The sequence below is a fragment of the Octopus bimaculoides genome, chromosome 13, assembly GCF_046866305.1.
Source record: "Octopus bimaculoides isolate indiv1 chromosome 13, ASM4686630v1, whole genome shotgun sequence".
Classification (NCBI taxonomy): domain Eukaryota; kingdom Metazoa; phylum Mollusca; class Cephalopoda; order Octopoda; family Octopodidae; genus Octopus; species Octopus bimaculoides.
In genome coordinates this window covers 44,056,284-44,078,820 of record NC_142940.1, presented here as the reverse complement: position 1 = coordinate 44,078,820, position 22,537 = coordinate 44,056,284, and the positions used below count along the sequence as shown (strand labels likewise).

Genomic DNA, 22,537 nt, shown 5'->3' with positions numbered 1-22,537 from the left:
AGCTCATGCCCACATACTGACCTCAGTTAGCCATGTCTGCTTGGATAGATAAGACATTGTACTTAGTCTTATAGATTATAGAAATAACAATCATAGCAGTCTGAGCAAAAAGAAGTTAATGATAAAAATAATAAAATCTTCCTTTATATTTAAAACAAATGATATTAAAATGTAAACATGAAATGAATTGTGTGTTTTAATATATTAGGAATAATCATTTTCATTCCTATAATACTAAATTCTATGAATATTCTCAACAAATCATAAATGTACTGGTACTTTAAACTTCCTTATAGTTGTTTTGTATTTTAGCTACCCTCACTGTTTTGAATCTTATCAATCTTAGCAGTTTTGTATTTTAGATACTAAAGCGTAGGAGTGGCTGTGTGGTAAGTAGCTTGCTTACCAACCACATGGTTCCCGGTTCAGTCCCACTGCGTGGCACTTTGGGCAAGTGTCTTCTACTATAGCCTCGGGCTGACCGAAGCCTTGTGAGTGGATTTGGTAGACGGAAACTGAAAGAAGCCCGTCGTATATATATATATATGTGTGTGTATATGTTTGTGTGTCTGTGTTTGTCCCCCCCCAATATCGCTTGACAACTGATGCTGGTGTGTTTACGTCCCCGTAACTTAGCGGTTCGGCAAAGAGACCGATAGAATAAGTACTAGGCTTACAAAAGAATAAGTCCTGGGGTCGATTTGCTCGACTAAAGGCGGTGCTCCAGCATGGCCACAGTCAAATGACTGAAACAAGTAAAAGAATAAAAGAGTAGCTGTTTTGGATTTCAGCTACCCAAGCTGTTTTGCAATGATGCTTGCTAAGGAATCTCAGTTCATCAATAAAATAGAATTGTCAAAATGTATGATGATGGTGATAATGTGCATGATTCAGAAAGTGAATAGTCTCATAGAGAGCATGGGAGACTAGATATGTCTTGTTGACCTATACACACAAAGACATGGTTACAGCCGAAACCAAAAAGAAAAGGCTAAAAAATAGATCCTTTTACAAGACACCATTCATGTGGATGAGCTCATCTGTCCTTTGACAGGCCTTATTCATCCTGCAAAGTGTTCACAATGCAGTGGCCCAACAAATTCCACTTGCCCAAGATGCTATACATTGTGATTGAACCCAAAACTATGTGGTTGTGAAGCAAAAGAATTAGAATTTAACAACATTTACATCATATTCATATTTAGTTTTCTTTTTAAATTGATTATAGAAATATATACACATGAATGGTGTCTTGTAAAAGCATCCTGTACATGGGCTGGCGAACTGTGCAGATGGTCCCAGATCACAACCATGGAAACTTGGATGAAAGACACACTGTGGTCTCGAGTTGGAGTCGATGTTCATGTGTGATGTGGCATAAAAAGAGAAGTGTATGTGCTTGTCTTGTCATTACATGCTAGCTGTAAGTGAGAGTCACTGTCATACAAGCAGCATCATTCATTTCCAATATTCTGCAACAACATGTTTGGCCATGTGAAAATATTACCGAACTTGGAACATGTAGGTAAGAGCTGATGACAAAGAGGGTATCTGGATGTAGAAAATCTATTTCAATAAACTCTGTCTACTCCATGCAAATATGTAAAGTGGATATTGAAATAATGGTGATAAAATGATTAAAGACATTTTAATTAAAATATTGTAACAGAGAGATAAATGGAATAAAATGAAAATAACTTACTCTGCGAATTCTCAACACTTCTACTTTATACCAATTGCCATCGTTAATTGTATATGGAATATAGAGATTGAGAACAGACGCACTTCCAGTAGAGATAGACAGTCGAACCTGTCCATTGATAATTTCCAAAGCTATGAAACTCTCTACTGTTTGACTGAGGGAGGGATTGACTGGATTGTAAAGTAGTAGCGCATTAGACATTTTTGTAGCAAGGTGTACGGTAATATTGTTGTAATTCTCGGCGATAGTTGGAAATTCCAGAAACGATAATTCTTCAAACCTGTAAGATGACTTTGAACAAGATTGACCCCATTTATTGTAAGGACATTGGCAGATAAATCCGTCACGGTTATTTTTACAGACACCTTCATTCTGACATGGGTTAGGTTGACAGTAATTAATTCCTGTCTCACAATATATTCCTAAGAATCCTTTCTGGCAGACACACTTGAAAGAACCATCTGTATTTTCACAAGTACCATGTTGGCAAGGATTTTGTTTGCATTCATTGATATCTTTAGTACAAGTTGGACCAGTCCAGCCGGACAAACACTGGCAGTAAGATTTACTATAGGATGAGATAACACATGCTCCACCATTGTGACAATAAACATCTCCACATTGGGTTTCTTGGATCTGACAAAGTGTTCCTGTATAACCCACAGAACATTTGCAGATAAAGTCAGTTATATTTGGTCCACTCATAATTTGTCTGTTGGTAGCTATAATATTCCAGTTACTACTGACGACTAATTGATCAATACACGAACCACCATTGTAGCAAGGGTTAACTGCACACAGCGAATGACCCAAAATTATATTGGTTGCTAAACCCTGCTGTAATTCATTTTTGTTTGCTGCAATCATTTCTTGCAGCAACTGTTTTGAGATGGGTTTTCCATTTCTGTCTAAAGTCATTATAAAAACATCAAGATCGTTACCAGTTTGCTTAATACTAAAGATTTTACTCTCCCAATCAGATTCCAGATTATTATTTAAATTCTTCAAAAACTTGGAATAGAGTTTTGTAAGAAACCTTTTTTCAGTCACGTTTACTAACTTCACAGTCAAAGAATCCTTTAATGTTTCATTAGTGAGAAAAGCAAAATTAACTGTAATATTGTAGACAACTTCTGAGTGAATACCATCATGCCCACTGATAGTAAGCCAATGGTCACTAGATACAGGTTCTTGGAGAACTTCTAAGTAACAGTGTTCAGTAATTTTGAAGATCTCGGCACTCATTTGAAGAATACGACACGAATAATCTCCAGTTATATCATTGTCTAAAGGCTTCACATCCCCAACAAATTGAGTTGGTGACTGTTTTTGGAATAAACTTAACTGAATATTGAGTTTCCTTTGCCTCGAAGGACTGTCATTGACATCTTGTACTAGAACAGTAAAAGACAAACTTGACGTCATTGTTGGTTTACCACTATCTGTCACAGTGACACTCACAGAGAATCTGGAAATTTTTTCACGATCTAAAGCTGTGTTTGTTGTAACCAAACCTGCTTTGGATATTTTAACATATGAGTTAGAATTTTTATTATCTTGAAAGAAGTAGTAAGGGTTAGTGTTTGGCGGGAGGTCACAATCTTCAGTGAAATCTGCTAATGATATCACACTAGTTCCAATGGCTGCATTCTCTTTGACAAAAGCTGCCAATGAACCGTTAGAGAAAGTTGGGGAGCAGTCATTCACATCAAGAATGTGAATCTTTATAGTTGTTGTTCCTACAAGAGAAATAAAATTATCAATGTAAATAAACTGATAAAAAGAATTCGAAATTTTAGTACAAAATTTTAAAACTACTATTCTCTTCATTGATATAAAATATTTCGAAAGATGGTATACATATAACAAACTACAAGATTTAAATAGAAAATAAATTTGAAAAGTAGTTACCTGTCTGAGGTGGTATCCCTTTATCAATGGCACCTACTTTTAGCTGGTACAAAGCCACTGATTCACGATCAAGTTTGGATGAAACGGAGATTTGGCCTGATGTTGAATTAATATGGAAGGCATTATGGAGATTTCCTGATAGAATTGTGTAATTGAATTGGTGATCTTTGCGATGTAGATCATTGTCAAAAGCTTTTACCTTAATTACAAGTGTGCCAGGCTGAATGTCCTCCCTAAGGTCTTTAGTATAAAGTGGATAAAGAAATACAGGTGCATCATTAGCATCAGTTATAGTAATATGTACTTTGCACTGAACAGTATCGTTACCTTTTACACTTCCCCAGTTTTTAGCCATAACATCCAAAGTAATATGAGATTGGGACTCATAGTCAGGTTTCCCAGACACTGTGATAACCCCGGAGAGAGGGTTTATTTTGAAGCCTTTTAAATTACTCGAATCCATCAAAAAGTAATAGACTATTCCATCTGGTCCTGCATCTCTATCCGTAGCAAGGACAGCACCAACAGATGTCCCCTTTTGAACTGACTCACTGATACTGAAATTATATTCATTTTGTATGAATATTGGGTTGTATTCGTTGACACTAACGAGATGGACATTAACAACAGCAACACTTTGCAAATTGGTTCCAGGGTTCTTAGCAAGAATATGAAGTGAATAGTTTTCTTTAGATTCATAGTCAAGGGACGAAGTTGAGTTTATAGTTTTAGCTTTATGGTCAATCATGAACTTAGATTGGGCTAGGTTATCTCCAACAATTTGATATTCAATGATGGCATAGCTACCAGAATCTGCATCAGTGGCTGATAGTTTGAAGACTGATGCACCAATGGGAGAATTTTCCCGGATATAAACATCATAAACATCTTGATCAAAGAGTGGAGGGTTATCATTAACATCAGTGACAAAGATGGTAAATATGATGGAAGTTTCTTTGTAATATAAGCCGTGGTCTCTTGCAGTAATATTCAGTCGATGCACAGTTGTTGTATCATAATCGAGAGGTTTATTCACCGAGAGATTTCCATATTTTTCATTAATTGCAAACAAATTCTGAGGGTCACCACCGGTTATATAATAACTGACTTCTTGGTTTGGTCCGTGATCATGATCTATAGCTTGAACTGTATCAAAAATGCCGTTTACTGTAAAGTTCTCTGGAATTTGTTTCTCAAAAACAATTCTCAAGAATAAAGGAGAATATTTGTTGATGTCTGTTACTTTCAAGTGTATGGTTGCTATGTCTGACGACTGTGGTGGACGTCCTTTATCGACTGCCTGCACTTTTAGCTGAAACTCTTTATCCATACTTTGACTCAGACTTGCAGAAAGATGCACAGAACCTATAAAGATAACATATGAATGAAATTAATTAAATAAGATCTACTTTTAAAATATGATGTAAAGATGTAATTATGTTAGATGCGATTTAACCCCAAGCAACTAGGTTGTATTGATGGTAATCATTTTGGCTGAGATCAGCAATTAACACATGACAACGGTTTGGCATATATTTACATCAACCATTTTAATCAATTTACCGTGGTGGTTCATTTGGTTGCCTGCACATAACAATGGTAATTGCGCCAACTGAGGTCAGTACCCAGTGTGAGATAACATTTGGCGTATATTTACATCAATCATCTTAAAAGGGTTAAATTGGAACAAATATTTTGATATATATGTCATTTTAAGAAGTTCATTTCACAATGACTCAGTTTCATATTCAGCCCCACTCTGCAGCACCTTGGCGAGTATCTTCACAATAATCTCAGGCAAACCTAAACCTTGTGAGTGGAGTTGGTGGATGGAAACTGAAAGAAGCCTGCCATATAATTGTATGTGTGTGTTTGTGTATACCCTGGCCTAGACATCACCTCATGGTTTGATAATGAGCATCTTTGTCATACAAATGATGTTCATTTCCAGTCTTCCATGAAATATTACAAAGCTTGGGAACAGGTGAGGTTTGGTGGCAGGAAGGGATCTGCTCATAGAAAACTTGCCTTCAACAAATTCCATTTGTCCTGTGCAAGCATGGAAAAGTGGAAGTCAAATGTTGATAATGATGATTTCTTTTAATCAAACTACAGGGTGTCCACAAAGTCTGGCTACATGGAGTAAATAAAATCATAACATAAACAATTAAATATAAAAAATAATAATTTCTTAAAGTATGCGTTAATCCCCATGTGGGTACATGGAGTAAATAAAATAATAAGATAAACAATTAAATATAAGAAATAATAATTTCTTAAAGTATGCGTTAATCCCCATGTGGGTACATGGAGTAAATAAAATAATAAGATAAACAATTAAATATAAGAAATAATAATTTCTTAAAGTATGCGTTAATCCCCATGTGGGTACATGGAGTAAATAAAATAATAAGATAAACAATTAAATATAAGAAATAATAATTTCTTAAAGTATGCGTTAATCCCCATATGGGTACATGGAGTAAATAAAATAATAAGATAAACAATTAAATATAAGAAATAATAATTTCTTAAAGTATGTGTTAATCCCCATGTACCCAGACTATGTGGACACCCTGTATATTAATTAAATATCACATTAGCTCTCTAAAAACCCAGCACTCATTACATCCTAACTATATCTCACTCTTAAATCGAATTTTCCTTAACTCTATAGCACAAATCACTTTCACAACTCTTCTACCTCAATGTTTCTTCCTTGTCGAAAAATTTTGAAATATTGAAAAAAAAAAAATTCTTTTTTGTATGCTCATTTAGACCATTTGTTACCTTTGAGTAAAGAATAAATGTAAAATCATACCATCCGATTTCTTCACATAGAAATAGTTGGTTCCATTGCCTTCCACAACAATATATTCCACCTGAGCATTCATTCCATAATCTTTGTCATCTCTGAAAAGAGTTTAATATTATAAATGTAGTAGACACTTTTCTGTTAGCCAGGAGGTGACATACTAAAGACTTGTTAATTAGGTACATTTAAAACAATTTCTGTTAAGATCCTGTAACTTAGAAATTAGGTTGAGGTCATTCAGTTAGTGCTCATAGCTATAAAAGTACATGATGTAAATCTTTGTCAGGAACTGCCACAACTGCACAAGTGTACCAGAATATTGAACCATCTGAATCATTTAGTTTTTTACAGTTATATCAGTCTTATTTCAAAAGATTTATATATGTCAGAATGTCAATGTTTGGCTTGGCACTGAATGATTGATTGGAGATCTTGAAGGTATGCCTCTATAAGTCACCAATGAATTATTATCATTCAAACAGAGTTCCTGACACAAAGATACTAGATTGGACATTTAATGTGGATCACTACAGAAGTGACTATTATTTAATTAGTGTTGTAGCCATGAGCATTTGGGATTAATTATTGGTTAATTGTTGCAGATACTAACTAATATTCCTTATATAATGTAAACACGGCCCTGGTTGGTTCATTGAGACAATTCACCAAATTCAGCAGACTGGATATGGTCTAATTACGGAGAACATATCACAGAATGCTGCTGGAAGGTGGAAGACAAAGCCAGTCATAAAATGTGGATGACAAAAATGTGGAAAGCAGCCTGTAGGACTTGAACCATGCATTTTACAGTTGATCAAATTTAGTGCACTGAATATGGTCTAATTTTGATAATGAATTACACAGTATGCTACTGGAAAGTGAAAGACATACCATATGGAATTAGAGGTTAACACCTTCTGAGCTTGATTAAGATAGCCTCTAGTTTTATGATACAAAACATCTTGTTTTATCTTCTATTATGATCATATGTAAGAAACAAATGTTTCTTACATTTGATTTAATACTGATTAATCATGGAAAAAAAGCTTCTTATTTTGATTATATTCCAACAAAGTTAGTAATTCTTAAATCCACTGAAACATGTTGGTAGTTTACATTTATAACACAAATATAGAGATATAGGGAAATAAAAATAAAAGCTTTTTTAATTTGCAATGCGTTTCAATTAGTTAATAATACATGGGGGTTAATAAATTTTGGAAATAACGAAGAATTTAGTGAAATCATTCGTCATCGTTTATTTTTTATCAATTTTAAACTGGTGTTTGGAACATGAATGAATATGAAATTTTGACAAAAGGCTTTAATTTAGATTACTTTAACCCTTTTTTAAACCATATTTCTGTTGGAAAACACCATCTTTGCTTCCATAAGTTTGAGAAATAATGAAGAATTTCAAGGAATATCTTTTGCATTATTAAACTGATGTTAGGAGCATTAATTAATATGAAATTTTGGTGGAAGGTTTTAATTTTGATCAATTTAAAATGGGAAATTCATATCATGGAACCAAGTGGTCTCAAGTGGGTTGTTATCAAAAGGATTAAACATGTTAGTTGCATGGAGATAAAGTTAATGAAACGAAAATGCATTACCTTGCAACTACCTTGATAATCGGATCACCTACTGTCAAATTGTATGGAACAGCAGAGAAATAGTAAGTTTTTTCAAACTGTGGTGGATTATCGTTGTCATCAATTACATTGATGATGACTAGACTTTCAGAAGACCGTGACGGTACACCGAGGTCAGTGGCTACAACTGTTAATTCATGGTGATTATAAAGACTGGTGTTATCATAATGCAGCTGTTGAATTGTGAATATTTCACCAGTTTTATCGGTGATATTAAACAATGATGATGGCATTTTTAGTGAATAATAAAATATATTATTTGGTGAAGTTCTATCGCGGTCCTTCGCTACAACTTTACCCACATGTATTGGAGGAACTTGCAGTTCGGATATTTCAAACATAAACTTTGGCATTGTGAACTGAGGCTGGTTGTCATTAATATCCGTGACTTTTATGGTGACATAAGTACTTGTTTCGTGAGAGCTAGCTCGAGCTGCCACTTTCAATTTGTGATACTCCTTCTTCTCAACATCCAAAAGTGCTCTCACAGATATGTTGCCACTGAGAGGATCTAAAGAGAATTTATTACCAGAATTTTCTAAAAGTGCATAAGTAACTTCTGCATTTTCACCAACATCTTGGTCTTCAGTCGACAGTTGCAAAATAAAAGAACCAATTTCAGCATTCTCGGGGATGCTGGCTGTAAACAGACGTGTGAATCGGGGTGGGTTATCATCAACATCAAGAATAGAAATATCAACAGTTGTAGTTCCAGTTTTTCTATTAGAGGCACTCTGCAGAAAAAAGAAAAGTTTATTAATCAAATTATTAGGAAATACACTGAAAGATAGAATACATAAATTACTGATTTTATTTTTTTAAAGAATTTGAACACAATTGCTAAAATGTTGCAGATATTCTGTGTGGTTTAGAAGCTCACTTCACAATCATATGATTTGGGGTTCAGTCCCACTGTGTAGTACTTTGGGAAAGTGTCTTCTACAATACCCCTGCACTAACCAATGTCGAGTGAGCGAGCGTTTGTCTGTTCATAACATAGTGATTCCACCCCCCCCTGCAAACCCCCCCCCCCGATAAAATAAGTACCAGACTTAAAAAATAAGTACTGAGATCAATATTTTCTACTAAACCCTACAAGTTGGTGCTCCAGCATGGCCACGGTCTAATGACTGAAACAAATATCAGAGCTAAAAGTAATTATATCTCAATACAACAAAAATATGATCTTGTTTCAGATATTCTTCTATTTTTTATCTTTTATTTGTTTTATTCATTAAACTGTGGCCATGCTGGGGCACTGCCTTCAAGAATTTTAGTCAAATGAATCAACACCAGCACTTATTCTATCGGTCTCTTTTGCTGAGCAGTTAGGTTACAGAGCCTAAACACACTGCCATTGGTTGTCAAGCGGTGGTGGGGGCATAAAAACACACACGAAGGGCTTCTTTCTGCTTCTGTCTACCAAATCTACTCAAAAAGCTTTGGTTGGCCTGAGGCTTATAGTAGAAGACACTTGCCCAAAGGGCCATGCAGTGGGACTGAACCCAGTATCGGTCTGATAAATTCAACTTGCAAGCTGGAAAATACGGTAATAGAGTCAACAAACTAGATGTATGGTCTACTGATAACATATACCAGTACACTAGTAGAAAATGAGATCCAACTATATTTTGCAAAATTACAAGAGCAAAATATTTTCCAATTCCCAGCAATTTATGTTTGGATATATTTACCACAGTTTAGCTTGGAATGTAGGAAGTAGTTTGACAAAAACAATACGAAATGTTAAAGTTCACAATAAACTTATGGCAACAGCTCAAATATCAGAAAAGTTGTTTCCCCTGTCAGTGGCTTTTCTCTTATTACTGTGAAACATTTCCAGTGGGAATCGGAAATGTCTAATAATTTCTTTCCAATACTAAATAGAACTACTACTACTACTACTACTACTACTACTACTACTACTACTACTACTACAAGTAGTAGTAGTAGTAGATGGCAATGTTAGCTAAATGCATGAATTGAAAGTAACAAGAAAGCGTTATGTACACAAGTTAAAAGCAGCAATGGAGAATAATAATTACAGGATTTTATGGAATTTACCCATAAAGACTGACCATACATAAAACAAGGAGACCAGATATAATTACAGAGGACAAAAATACACCAAACAGTATAAGATTATAGATTTTTGTTTCATCATATGACAAGAGTAGATACCAAAGAAATTGAGGAAAATAGAGAAATATCAAGATGTAGCTAGAGAGATGAAGAGAATGTAGAAGATAAAAATGACAAGTATTCCTGTGGTAATTAGTACATTTGAAACAACAGCCAAATTGCTATCTAAGAGCTGACTGATACCTGCAAGAAAGAGCCAACCTGTATTCTGCAAGAATTTTTAGAAAGATTCTTGAGATTTGAAGAGATTTGTCAATAAACTTCAAGTCACTAGTCCTGTTAACTAAAGTAACATGTGATGATGGAGTCTCCTATTGAAGATGACATATGTGCATTCAGCTATTGCTGAATGACTTGCCTAAATGATTTGTTTATAGTGATCAAGTGTTTGTGCTGCACATTAGCCCACTCTCTATATCAAATCAATGTTGTCTGAACAAGGGCATGGTGTACCACGCATCAGGTGTTGAAGCGATCGCATAGCAATGCGAGACAAAATGTTTTGCTCAAGAACATAACACATCACCCAGTCTAGGAACTGAAACTACGATCTCACAAATTACCAGTACAACACTGTAACCACTAGGCCATAATAAGAATAATCCTTTCTACTATGGGCACAAGACCTGAAATGCTGGAGGAAGGAAGCTAACCAATTACATCAACCTCAGTACTTAAGTGGTGTGTGTGTGTGTGTGTGTGTGTGTGTGTGTGTGTGTGTGTGTGTGTGTGTGTGTGTATGTATGATGTATGTATGTATGTATGTATGTATGTATGTATGTATGTATGTATGTATGTATGTATGTATACGATGGGCTTCTTTCAGTTTCTGTCTACCAGATTCACTCACAGGGCTTTGTAGAAGGCACTTGCCAAAGGTGCCACACAGTGGGACTGAACCCAGAATCATGCAGTTGGAAAGCAAGCTTCTTATCACACACACACACACACAGAGTGGGATTTCTGTATATGAACATAATCTGTTCCAGAGCCTTGTTCATTAACCAAATTGTAACTCACATGATAAATTGAAAAACATATAAACATATAAATAGAGTTAATCTGTTCCAAGCCACACCCAGACTCCAAATAAAAGCATGAAATAATGTTTTATTTGCCCATCCATAAATATGTATGTGTGTATCTTTTTGTTTTGCTTCTGTTCATCCAAAAAATATAAGAAATATTAATATTTTTCTATATAAACTACGAAAATTTGCAAGCTGCATGAAATGTGTACATGAACATTAAACAAACTGTCTGTACACACTCTCCCAGTCACTTATATGCATGAATTGTCTACTTGGTTTGTTATTCAAATTTCAGATTGTTATGAGTTTAATTTTCTTTAGAAAAGACATTTGTTATTCAATTAGTTCATTTAAAGAACCATTCATATATGGGTATCCTAGTGTGTGTGTGTCTGTGTGTGTATTATATACACATAAAGGGTGGCCCAAAAGTAGTTTTACAGTTATAACTTTGGCACTTTAAATTTCTTTTTAATACATTTTATTACGTTTAAATTTCTATCTTACAATTAACTAAATTAGCATAGAATAATGGTTTCATATTTTTTTATAATTAAGATCTAAACTGTTAATATATGAATGCGAAAGAAATAGTTGAATAACTGTAAACCTACTTTTGGGCCACCCTGTATAATATATATTTAATATAAACACACACATGTATACACACATAAATATATATACAACATCCATACACACACACACACATATATATATATATATATATATATATATATATATATATATATACACACATATGCCGAGCAACCACCTTGAAGGTATCATGCAGTGGAATTGAACCTGAAGCCATATGATTCAGAAGCAAACATCTTAATGACACAGCCACGATCATATATAATTATTATTATAGATAGATGTGAATGACAGACAAGAGAGAAAATGGTTAGAAAGTTTAAGATATTGTCATACTGATAATATGATCAGACTTTATTTAGCTGCAATCTTCAACAAGGTGCGTAACTCTGCTTGTACTAATCTGGTAGAAAATAGATTTCACTATTTTTTCAAAACCTAGATTATTATTATTATTATTATTATCATCATTATTGTATTTGTAATTATTAAGGTGGCGAGCTGGCAGAATTTTGTGCTGGACAAAATGCTTAGCAACATTTCCTCTAGTTCATTGCATTCTGAGTTCAAATCCTGACATAGCCAACTTTGCCTTTCATCCCTTTGCAGGGGTTGAGAAAATAGGTACTAGCTGAGTACTGAAGTTGATGTAATTGACTAAACCTCGCCTGCTAAAATTGCTAGCCCTGTGTCAAAATGTGAAACCATTATTATTATTATTATTATTATTATTATTATTATTATTATTATTATTAAGGCGGCGAGCTGGCAAAATTGTTAGCATGACGGGTGAAATGCTTAGCAGTATTTTGTCTGCTAATACATTCTGAGTTCAAATTCCGCCAAGGTTGACTTTGCCTTTCATCTTTTCAGGGTCGATAAAATTAGTACCAGTTATGCACTGGAGTCGATGCAATCGACTTAATCCCTTCCTCCAAACTTCAGGCCTTGAGCCTATAATAGAGAAGATTATTATTATTATTATTATTAGGTAGTGAGCTAGTAGAATCGTTAGTATGCTGGGCAAAATGCTTAGCGGCATCTTGTACGTCTTTATGTTCTGAGTTTAAATTCTACTGAGGTTGACTTTGCTTTTCATCCTTTTGGGGTCAATAAAATAGCTACCAGTAGAATATTGAGGTTGATGAAATCAACTTACTCTGCTTCTGAAATTGGTGGCCTTGTGCCAAAATTTGAAACCATAATAATAATAACTGATTCTTGTTTTATTGGCCACAAGGGTTAATATAAATTAAAACCATGTAAGGACAAAGACAGGACGAAGGTTACAAAAGGTTTTGTCCGAAAAGAAAACGTTCGTGTAAACAATGAAAAACAGAGAAAGATATAACAAATAAAACTCCCAATAGGGGGAGGCGCTTCGAAAGGTTACATGTGGAAAAACCCATAAAAGCCATGGGAGCCTGATCAGGAGGGGTATACAGCCCCTTCTCCTTTTATATTACCCTTTTTTTTTACAGGTGTAACCTCAGTATGAATAATAATAATGATAATAAAGAGTATCTTGTTCTAAAAATAATATGCAAATGTTCAAGATCCATCTTATTCAACAAAAAAAAAAAAAAAAAAAAAAGATGGATGTGAAGTAGAAATTAATCCAAGGCATTTTTAAACAATTAAAATTTTTTTCTGAATTTCTTGTCATTAACATATAATTTACTTGTTTGCTACTTTTAGACACTAGACTGCAACCATGCTGAGTGACCACATTGAAGGCCTTCAGCCCATTAAATAACCCTTGTACATATACTTTTTTAAAGCCTGGTACTTAATCTATTGTTTCCCTTTTGCTGAAAAGTTATGGTGCATGTAAACACACACACACACAATGTGCTTCCATGCAGTTTCTGTTTACCGAATTCCTCTTGTAAGGCATTGGCTGGCCCAGGGCTATAGTAGATGACAATCACCCAAAGTGTCACAAAGTGGGACTGAACCACAAAATCCAAGACTCAGGTGTTGTGAAGCAAGCTTTTTAACCACATGGCTATATCTGCACTTATTCTTTTACTTCTTTCAGTCATTTAATTGCAGCCATGCTGGAGCAGCGACTACGTTTATATAATTTTTAATTTGAATATGCACACAGCATATTGTTGAGTGCTAAATATGAGTTAATACTAGTTCTTATGTTGAAAATTGCTGAGTAAGAAAGGTATCCAGCTGTAGAAACCCATCCAAAAGTAGACATTGATGCACGATGCAGTCCTCCAACTTGTCAAACCTTATTAAACCATCCAACCCATGCCAGCATGGAAGCTGGATGTTAAATGAAATGAGCTAACTCAATTGTTTCTCTTCTTCCACAGCAATTCTGAAAGGTTTTTAAAACCCTAATCCAAATTAATCCTATTTTGATATTTATAATTTATAAGTAAGGCTTTTGGAGGTGCATTTAGCATTTAGTGACTGATATGATTTAGTTTCAGAAAAAAAGGGGGATCCTTTAAAAGGAATGGAGATAATTGTTATCAAAACTCTGAGTCTGAGAATTAGTAAAATTCTTAAACTTAAATACTTACTTGGTCAACAGCTTTGATGGTAAGCTGGTAAAAGTCAATTTTTTCTCGATCAATTTGGTTCTTTGTAGAAATGCAGCCTGAAGATTTTATTTGGAAAGCATCCTTAGAATTTCCATTTGTGATTTTATAGGTAACCTTACCATTTTTACCAGAATCAGCATCCTTTGCAGACACACATACTACTGTTTTACCTATTTCATTTGTTTCTTCGAATGAAGTGTAATAATGCATTTGATCAAAGTAGGGTGCATTATCATTAATGTCAGAAATGAAAATACGCAATTCCTTATATGAAGTCAGAGGGTCACTGCTAGTATCAGAAGTTCCAATCCACAAACTGTAATAACTGGTTTCTTCAAAGTCCAATTGGTTGGCAATGATGAGGTCATTACGCTTAGGATCAATACCGAAGGCATTGTTGATGTTTCCACCTGCAATGAAGTATTTCAGAGGAACAGCCTTCGGAGAAACACCAGACAAACGAGTTACTGTGGTGTTTAGAGAAGAATTTTCTTCAAGCTTGAATTCAGTTTTGGCAAGTGTGAATTGAGGTCGACGGGTTTTATTTTTTTGCAGAAGGTGAATCGTTACTTTAGCTTTTGAGAAAAATGGGTTTTGGCTCTGTGGAAGAAACAATAAAAAAAGAAAAAGATTTGAAAATTCAATAACATGAAAGCACCTTACATTATTTACATCTGCAATGAACGTTCTTATACATTAGGATCATTGGTCCTTATTCAGAGTGTATATATGGGAGTGAAGGCATGTGGCATAGTGGTTAGGCTGTTGCACTCATGATTGCTAGATCATGGGTTCAATTCCCTGAGTGGGCGGTGCGTTGTGTTTTTGAGCAAAACACTTCATTTCATGTAGTGGGGAATGTTGGCCTGCTCGCCTAGCCAGCAGAGTGGCATCATTTGAAAGCTAATGCAATGCAAGAAATGCATTGTGATCAATGATGTGTAACAATATCAGGCAACCTGATTGGTCACATATGGGAGTGTCAAACCATCCAGCTCATGCCAACATGGAGAAAAGGACATTAAATGATGACATTATATATATTACCCAAGGGAAAGGCAAAGGCTGATACAGCTGGCAATAGTGATGTCACAACTCATTTCTTACAGCTGAGTGAACTGGATCAATGTGAAATAAGTGTCTTACTCAAGAACACAACACACAGCCCAGTCCAAGAATTGAACTCACGAGCTCATGATTGAAAGCCCGATGCTGTAACCGCTGAATCATGTGCCTTCCCTTCAATTACAATTAGTGGAATATATCAGTGTGACACGGTCTCCGACCTGTGTAGGGTAGCAGTAACCCTAAATAACTAACTTTGAGCTTCATGAGCATTGAAAGTGGTCATAAAATCATAGAGGAAACTATGTGGAAGCCTACTGAGAGGACTATTCCCATTCTATGGCGGGAGACTTTATCACCTGGTCTCTCAGGTGCTTTGAGCAAGTACCTGGCCAAGTCTTCAGTCTCGTTTTAATTTTTTTTCCCCACATCACTTTTGGAGGATTTAATTATATAATTAAATAAGAAGTAAATGAGTAAATAGATAAATATAATTTATGAAATGTTATTAAAAAATCTTGATATTACCTGATCTGATGCTGTAACATAGATGATGAATTGCCGACCAAGTCCCAGATATAAGTTTTGGTTTGACTTAACAACACCTGTCGTAGAATTTATCTTAAACTTACTTTCATCACGTCCAGAAAGAGCATAGCTTATCTTTCCATTAAGACCAATATCAAAATCAACAGCTGTTATTCCAAATACAAATTCACCTGAAAAAGAGAAAAAAAAAAAAAAAGGAAAGATGGATTATATAACATATTGAAGAAAAATTTAACAAAATTTTTTTAATGATATCAAAAGATAAAAGTAAAATTTTCTCCAAAACTTGGATTAGCCACTGCAGTTTTGCAGTGGCTCATCAGAATTTGTTGTTAATCTCTCTAATCCAAATGATATTTTTTTAATAAAGGTGATTATAAATTTGAAGCTAAATAATAAAATTACAAATATGAATCATCAAAGGTATAAAAGTTCTTTAAATAGTAACAGTACAAAAATATAGAATTCATGAATAAATCTAATAAGATAGTTAAAGTGTTGCTTCATATCTAAAACAGTTGTAGAAATTAGTAATGAAGGATGAAAAGGAAAATTTGTTTGTTTTTAAACGACTACTCCTGCAGAAGCTAGCTGTAATTTCAGGTGCATAATTAAGTCCTGTTAAGCTTTTGGTGCGAACAAACCAAACTTATTTAGTAAAGAAGTAATATGAAGGCTTGGGCAACAAAAGCAGGATGAAAAGATAACATCAGTGGAAGAATTTGCTGTTATTTTATTACTGAAGAATATTTTATTTTTGAAGTGTATGTGGGTGAAAAGCTAAGCATCCCATAGATCAACTGACAAGAGTCTGTTGTTTCTTATTCTTATAATAATAATATCAGGGGAAGTTAAGGCAGCGAGCTGGCAGAATCGTTAGCATGCTGGGCAAAATGCTTAGCTGCATTTTGTCTTTCTTTACATTCAGAGTCTGCCGAGATTGACTTTACCTCTCATCCTTTTGGGGTCAAGTACATCGACTTATCCCCTCCTCCTGTAAGACTGAATTAGGTGCCTTGTGGCATTTGTTCTGCCTCTATGCATTCTAGGCTCAAAACTACCATACCCTACTTGAGTGATAATCTCAATCTCTCACTCAGTTTAACACCATCACCACCAGACACTCTGTCCACTCTGTTTCAAGTATTTGGGAGCAGGTCTCTGCTTCGAGGGAACCTTTCTCTTCCCTTCCCTCTCACCAGTCTTGGAGACCCTGTAAAAGGCCAGGGACACTGCCTAACCTCCTGACTTAAAAGAAAAAAAAATAATACAAGAAATTTAATTGAAGTTAATTGAACAAGAACCAGGCCAACAAAGCAGTCCCTCAACTTGTTAGATATAGTAGTCAAATCTCTTGGAAAAACCATTATATCATCTAAAAAACAAAATGGGATACAAGGGATATTACATTACCAATTTCTTGCACACAAGACATATGGCTGGAATGCCTTTGATCATGGGTCAGCTTCATCAGGACTTCCCTGTTGTTAGGCAACAACAGTCTCAAATCAACAATGAGGGAATTTTCTACATGGTCACTCAACTCACAAGAAATGGTAGCAAAATTTCCCTCAAATAACACCCTACCATCTTAAAGGTGGAAAGCATCCATTACATAATGTAGTTCAAGATATGCTATGTTTGGAAAACGAATGGTTGTTCATGGATGGAATATTTTTGATAATAGCAAACTAAGAGCTAATTGATAGCTGTCACACACAAACAGGGGGTGATGTAATTCAGAGCCAGTGTGTTTGAACCAAATGTGTCAAGAAGGATACCAGACTGTAAAACATCACCTCAATAACAGATTCCTCTAACTCATGCCAACATAGAAAGTAAAAACGGAAGTAAAGACAAATTAATGAATAAATGAGCATCAATGAATTAATGTTGAAACTGCCATGCTCTCAGTCTCATGTAGTGTGTGTGTCCGAACAAACATAGAAAATATCAGTGGGCAGACAACACATATACAAGCTGTATGTGTCTATCCTTTATAGTCACAGTAGCTGAAATAGTGTGGATATATGCATGTGTGTGTGAGAATGCGTGGGTGTGTGTGCGTGCGCGTGTGCGTGTAACTGTGTGTAATGAAAGACCAGACGCAAAGGTACTTATAGATTTCCAATTTCCTCCTCTGATACACTTCTATGGTTACATTTCTTTAAATATTATCACCATTAAGTTGATCCTTTAATTGAATGACTCTATATATTCGAGATGACATAAATAAATCAAGTTCAATGTAACAAAACAAAAAAAAAAAGAAAGGAAGAAAAAAACAAAACAAAAAATACCTGTTGAAAGGTATCCACATAAATTGTTAAAGAAAGTCATCAAAACACAACAATAGGCAATAACTGTAAAATACCTTTTACTGTTGGATGGTAAATAAATCTGTTATATGATTTCTGATTAAACTTTGGCTTGTTATCGTTTCTGTCTCGCACATTAACTGTCACTGCAGCTGTTGCTGTTCTTGGAGTGTAGCCAGCATCTTCAGCTACCACAAAGAACTTATATTGGTCTTGTTTTTCTCGATCAAATGATGCAGTTGCCATAATTGTTCCCCTCGCTGGATCAATAGTAAACTTGCCATCCAAGTCAGATATCAGAGAATATCTGCAACGAAATAGAAGTCGTTAATTTAATTTCAAGAGGACATTAAAACAAAAACGAGCTATAACAACGGTGGACTTCGACAGATTAGGGCTCTGAAATTTCTTGCTGAACAACCTGCACAGGTAATTTGTTTTTAGTGATCAAATGTTTCTACTGCCCATTTCCTCCATCAAATCAACATTTCATGTACAGATGCATGGTGTGCCGCACGGCAGATGTTGAAGTGATTACAGAGCAACATGAAATAAAAAGTCTTTTGCTTAAAACCACAATGCACCACACCCAGTACAGAAATTGAAACCTGATTCTGTTATTGTGAATGCAACACCTTAACCACTAAGCCATGTGTTCTCACCAGCACAACAACAACTACATATTTTGAGCTGTTGTTATGTAACTTGTACTGGTTAATGCTACTTAACCACTCATTAAAACCATTTCAAGGAATCTAATCAGAAATGGTTGGTGTACGTTCAAAAGCTGATCAATATGTGAATCTCAAAAATCAAGACAGCAAGCAACCAGAATTGTTAGCACATCAGATAAAATGCTTAGTGACATTCCTTCTGGTTTTATGTTGCAGGTTCAAATGTCACTGAGATTAACGTTCAAGGTTCAAATGTCACTGAAGTCAACTTCCAGGCTTCAAATGTCATTGAGGTCAACTTTCAAGGTTGATAAAAAAAACTGCCAGTCAAGTACTGGATGGGATTAAGGGGAGATTAATGTAACTGACCTTCTCCACTTCTAAAAACTACTGGCCTTTTGCTAAAATCATTATTATTATGGTAATAAGATGGCAAAATCATTAAGGAGTTGGACAAAATGTGGCATTTTTTCAAGCTATTTACATTCTGTGTTCAAATGTTACTGATGTCAGCTTGACTTTTCATCCTTCTGGGGTCAGTACCAGTCAAATACTGGAGATCAATGGTAGCAGCTAACCTTCACTCCTCAAAATTGCCTTCCATCCTTTTGGGGTTGATAAAATAACTACCAGTTGAGCACTGGGGTCGATGTAATCGACTTAGCCCATCCTTCTAAAATTGTTAGCCTTGTGCCAAAATTTGAAACCATTATTATTATTATTATCATTATTATTATTATTATTATTATTGAGAAAAGCTGGCAGAATTGTTAGCATGCTGGGCAAAATACTTAGTGGAATTTTGCCAGTCTTTACATTTTGACTTCAAATTCTGCCGAGGTCGACTTTGCTTTTCATCCTTTCAAAGTTGCTAAATCAAGTACCACTTGATTCTTGGGGGCCAATATAATTAACTTACCGCCTACACCAAAATTTCAAACCTTTTGTTTTTTGCTTCATAGTACAAAGGATTATTAATATTAATATTATTATTTAATGTTTCTTCTTTCATCAATAAATAAATCCTTTAGTCTGAAATAACGCAATGCTTTTATTATTCACCAAGCTTGACTTTGCCTTTTATTCCTTTCAGGGTCGATAAATTAAGTACCAGTGAAACACTGGGGTCGATGTCATCTACTAGTCCCCTATCCTAAAATTTCAAGCCTTGTACCTTTAGTAGGAAGGATTATTATTATTTAATGTTTCTTCTTTCATCAATAAATAAATCCTTTAGTCAAAAATGACAATGTTATTATTATTATTATTATTATTGACTATAACAAATACTATTTATTATCAGTTTGATTTAGACAGTATTCTTCTTATAAAACATAAAACAAACATCAAGAGGTAAAAACAAAACAAGAAACAAAAACAGACAAAAAACAAAAGAAACTTCAACAAAACAAAAAACTGAAACCCACAGATATTTTCAATGTTCTCCAAGTGTGATAAAATGAAAGTAAATCAATGATTATGTTTTCTAATGAAGACTTATTAATGTCAGCACTAATTTTAATCCAAACCACAAGCAATTTCTTGGTTTTCTGCAGGTAGATTAATCATGAGACAATAATAAGTTTCCAACTGAGATTATATAATCTCATTTCTTCTTTTTATCTAGTTTTCTTTTTCTTTTTCCTATATATAAATTCAGCTTTGTCATGTCGATTCTGTAATCAACTTTATTTTTCATTTCTATCCAGTCTGCAGCCACTGAAGACAATTTCAAACTTACTTTCTTAATTTATTTGTTGGTTTTTATACAAATTTCTTTTGGTCAAATCATAAAGAACTTAGCTAAGCTTTTAATTTTTTTTTTAAATAAAAAAACTCTCCTATAAGATAAGTCGTTGTAATTCTTTAGAATGTAAGATTTGAATTAAGATGAATGCAGACATTATTTCTGGGTAGATGCTATAGAAAAGGAGGGATTCTGGTCACATCTGAAGATTTAAAAATGTTCAAAGCACATAAAAAAAAAAAGTAAAAAAAACTTTTAGCTATGTAAGACTGTTGAATAAATACTAGCATAAATTCTTATTCCACAATATAATGTCATAAGTTTTCTATGAAAATTCTTCAATATAACTTTTCTATAAAAATTCTTTCTTATCATGATGTTATAAATTTCCAGTTTAAATTCTTCACTCCACCTTCACTCACCCTCTCTTCTAAAATGTGAGTGGCTATGTAGCTCCTCTATTTCAGTCGTTTTCTTTTATATTTTACCACTATCCACTTCTTATTCACCTAGCATACAGTTGCCCCACCTCCTCACCACTTGGGGTTTGTAGTCTTGCAAGCTGCATAGTGGCCTCACTAGTGCTGATAGCATGTAAAAAGCACCTACTGCACTCTCAGAGTGGTTGGTGTTAGGAAAGGCATCCAGCTGTAGAAACCTTGCCAAATCAGATTGGACCCTGGTGCAGCCTCCTGGCTTGCCAGTTCTCAGTCAAACCGTCCAACCCATGCCAGCAGGGAAAGCAAACATTAAACAATGATGATGATGATGATCTGCATGCATTTGATTATTGAACTCATTTGAGAAAAATATACCTTGTGTATTATAATTACTGTGTTTGATCAAACACATTCTATAGATTTATGTAACTTATAACAGAAACTATTTCTGAACTGCATTATTTCAGTTGAATGAAATATTAACATATCAAGGAGGGCACAGTATTTCTGCTCTTGAACAGTGTTTTGAAGCATTTTCACCATCAAGATATATATTATCAGTCTAGTCAGTTAATGCTGTAGTTATCTTAAGGGATCATATCTATGGATCTTTACTAAAAAAAAAAAAAAAAAAAAAAAAACATGGTATGTTAATCTAGTAATCTAAGAGAGATAACAAAACACAAGAATATAACAAAATCCAAAGTGAAATATGGAATTATGCTCATAAATATTTGTTGATAATTATTATAAATATTTGGTAATTTTATTATGATGTAATTACTAAGGTTCTTTGGAACAACAACAAGGCATCTAGAGGTTTCTATTTCTTCTCACCTTATAAAATCTAAATCCTCCTAGCTCTTATGTTAGACACCATAATGAAAATGACTAATGGATTATTGCCCTTGATATGATTTGGAATTAACTGTTTAGAAACAGTTTCATTAACAAAATTCATTTTGTTTCTCTAAGTATTTGCATGTTTGGGGAGGAAAATCAACATATTGCACCCAAGTTTTTTCAGTTAAAATCAAGATTAAAGTAGTGCAACTTATACAGGAGTAAAGACAGATTAATATATAACAAAAGAACAAAGACATTATGAGTAAACCTGAAAGCTCACCTGATCAAAGCATTAATTCCTTCGTCTTTGTCTGAAGCTTTCACAGTCACAATAGAAGAGTTTTCATGTTGATTCTCATCAATGTAACCTACATAGTGTGGCTGCAGGAAGACAGGGGTGTTATCATTTATATCTTGTACTTCAATGTTCACAGTACCAGTACCAGTCAATGGAGGAGACCCTGAGATAAACAAGAGATAAGCA

The 22,537-nt window shown here is 34.5% G+C and overlaps 1 protein-coding gene across 1 annotated transcript in view; it reads right to left on the bottom strand.

The window, feature by feature from the left end:
• Nucleotides 1–22,537, bottom strand: part of LOC106882952 (cadherin-related tumor suppressor) — a 334,591-nt gene that overhangs the window by 11,332 nt on the left and 300,722 nt on the right. The window contains exons 8-15 of the mRNA XM_052972443.2: nucleotides 22,334–22,514; nucleotides 18,403–18,653; nucleotides 16,008–16,198; nucleotides 14,394–15,014; nucleotides 8,045–8,817; nucleotides 6,435–6,526; nucleotides 3,614–4,978; nucleotides 1,703–3,441 (exon numbers count right to left, since the gene is read on the bottom strand). Of these exons, the coding sequence (XP_052828403.2) occupies nucleotides 1,703–3,441; nucleotides 3,614–4,978; nucleotides 6,435–6,526; nucleotides 8,045–8,817; nucleotides 14,394–15,014; nucleotides 16,008–16,198; nucleotides 18,403–18,653; nucleotides 22,334–22,514 (5,213 nt within the window). The remainder of the gene's footprint in view (nucleotides 1–1,702; nucleotides 3,442–3,613; nucleotides 4,979–6,434; nucleotides 6,527–8,044; nucleotides 8,818–14,393; nucleotides 15,015–16,007; nucleotides 16,199–18,402; nucleotides 18,654–22,333; nucleotides 22,515–22,537) is intronic.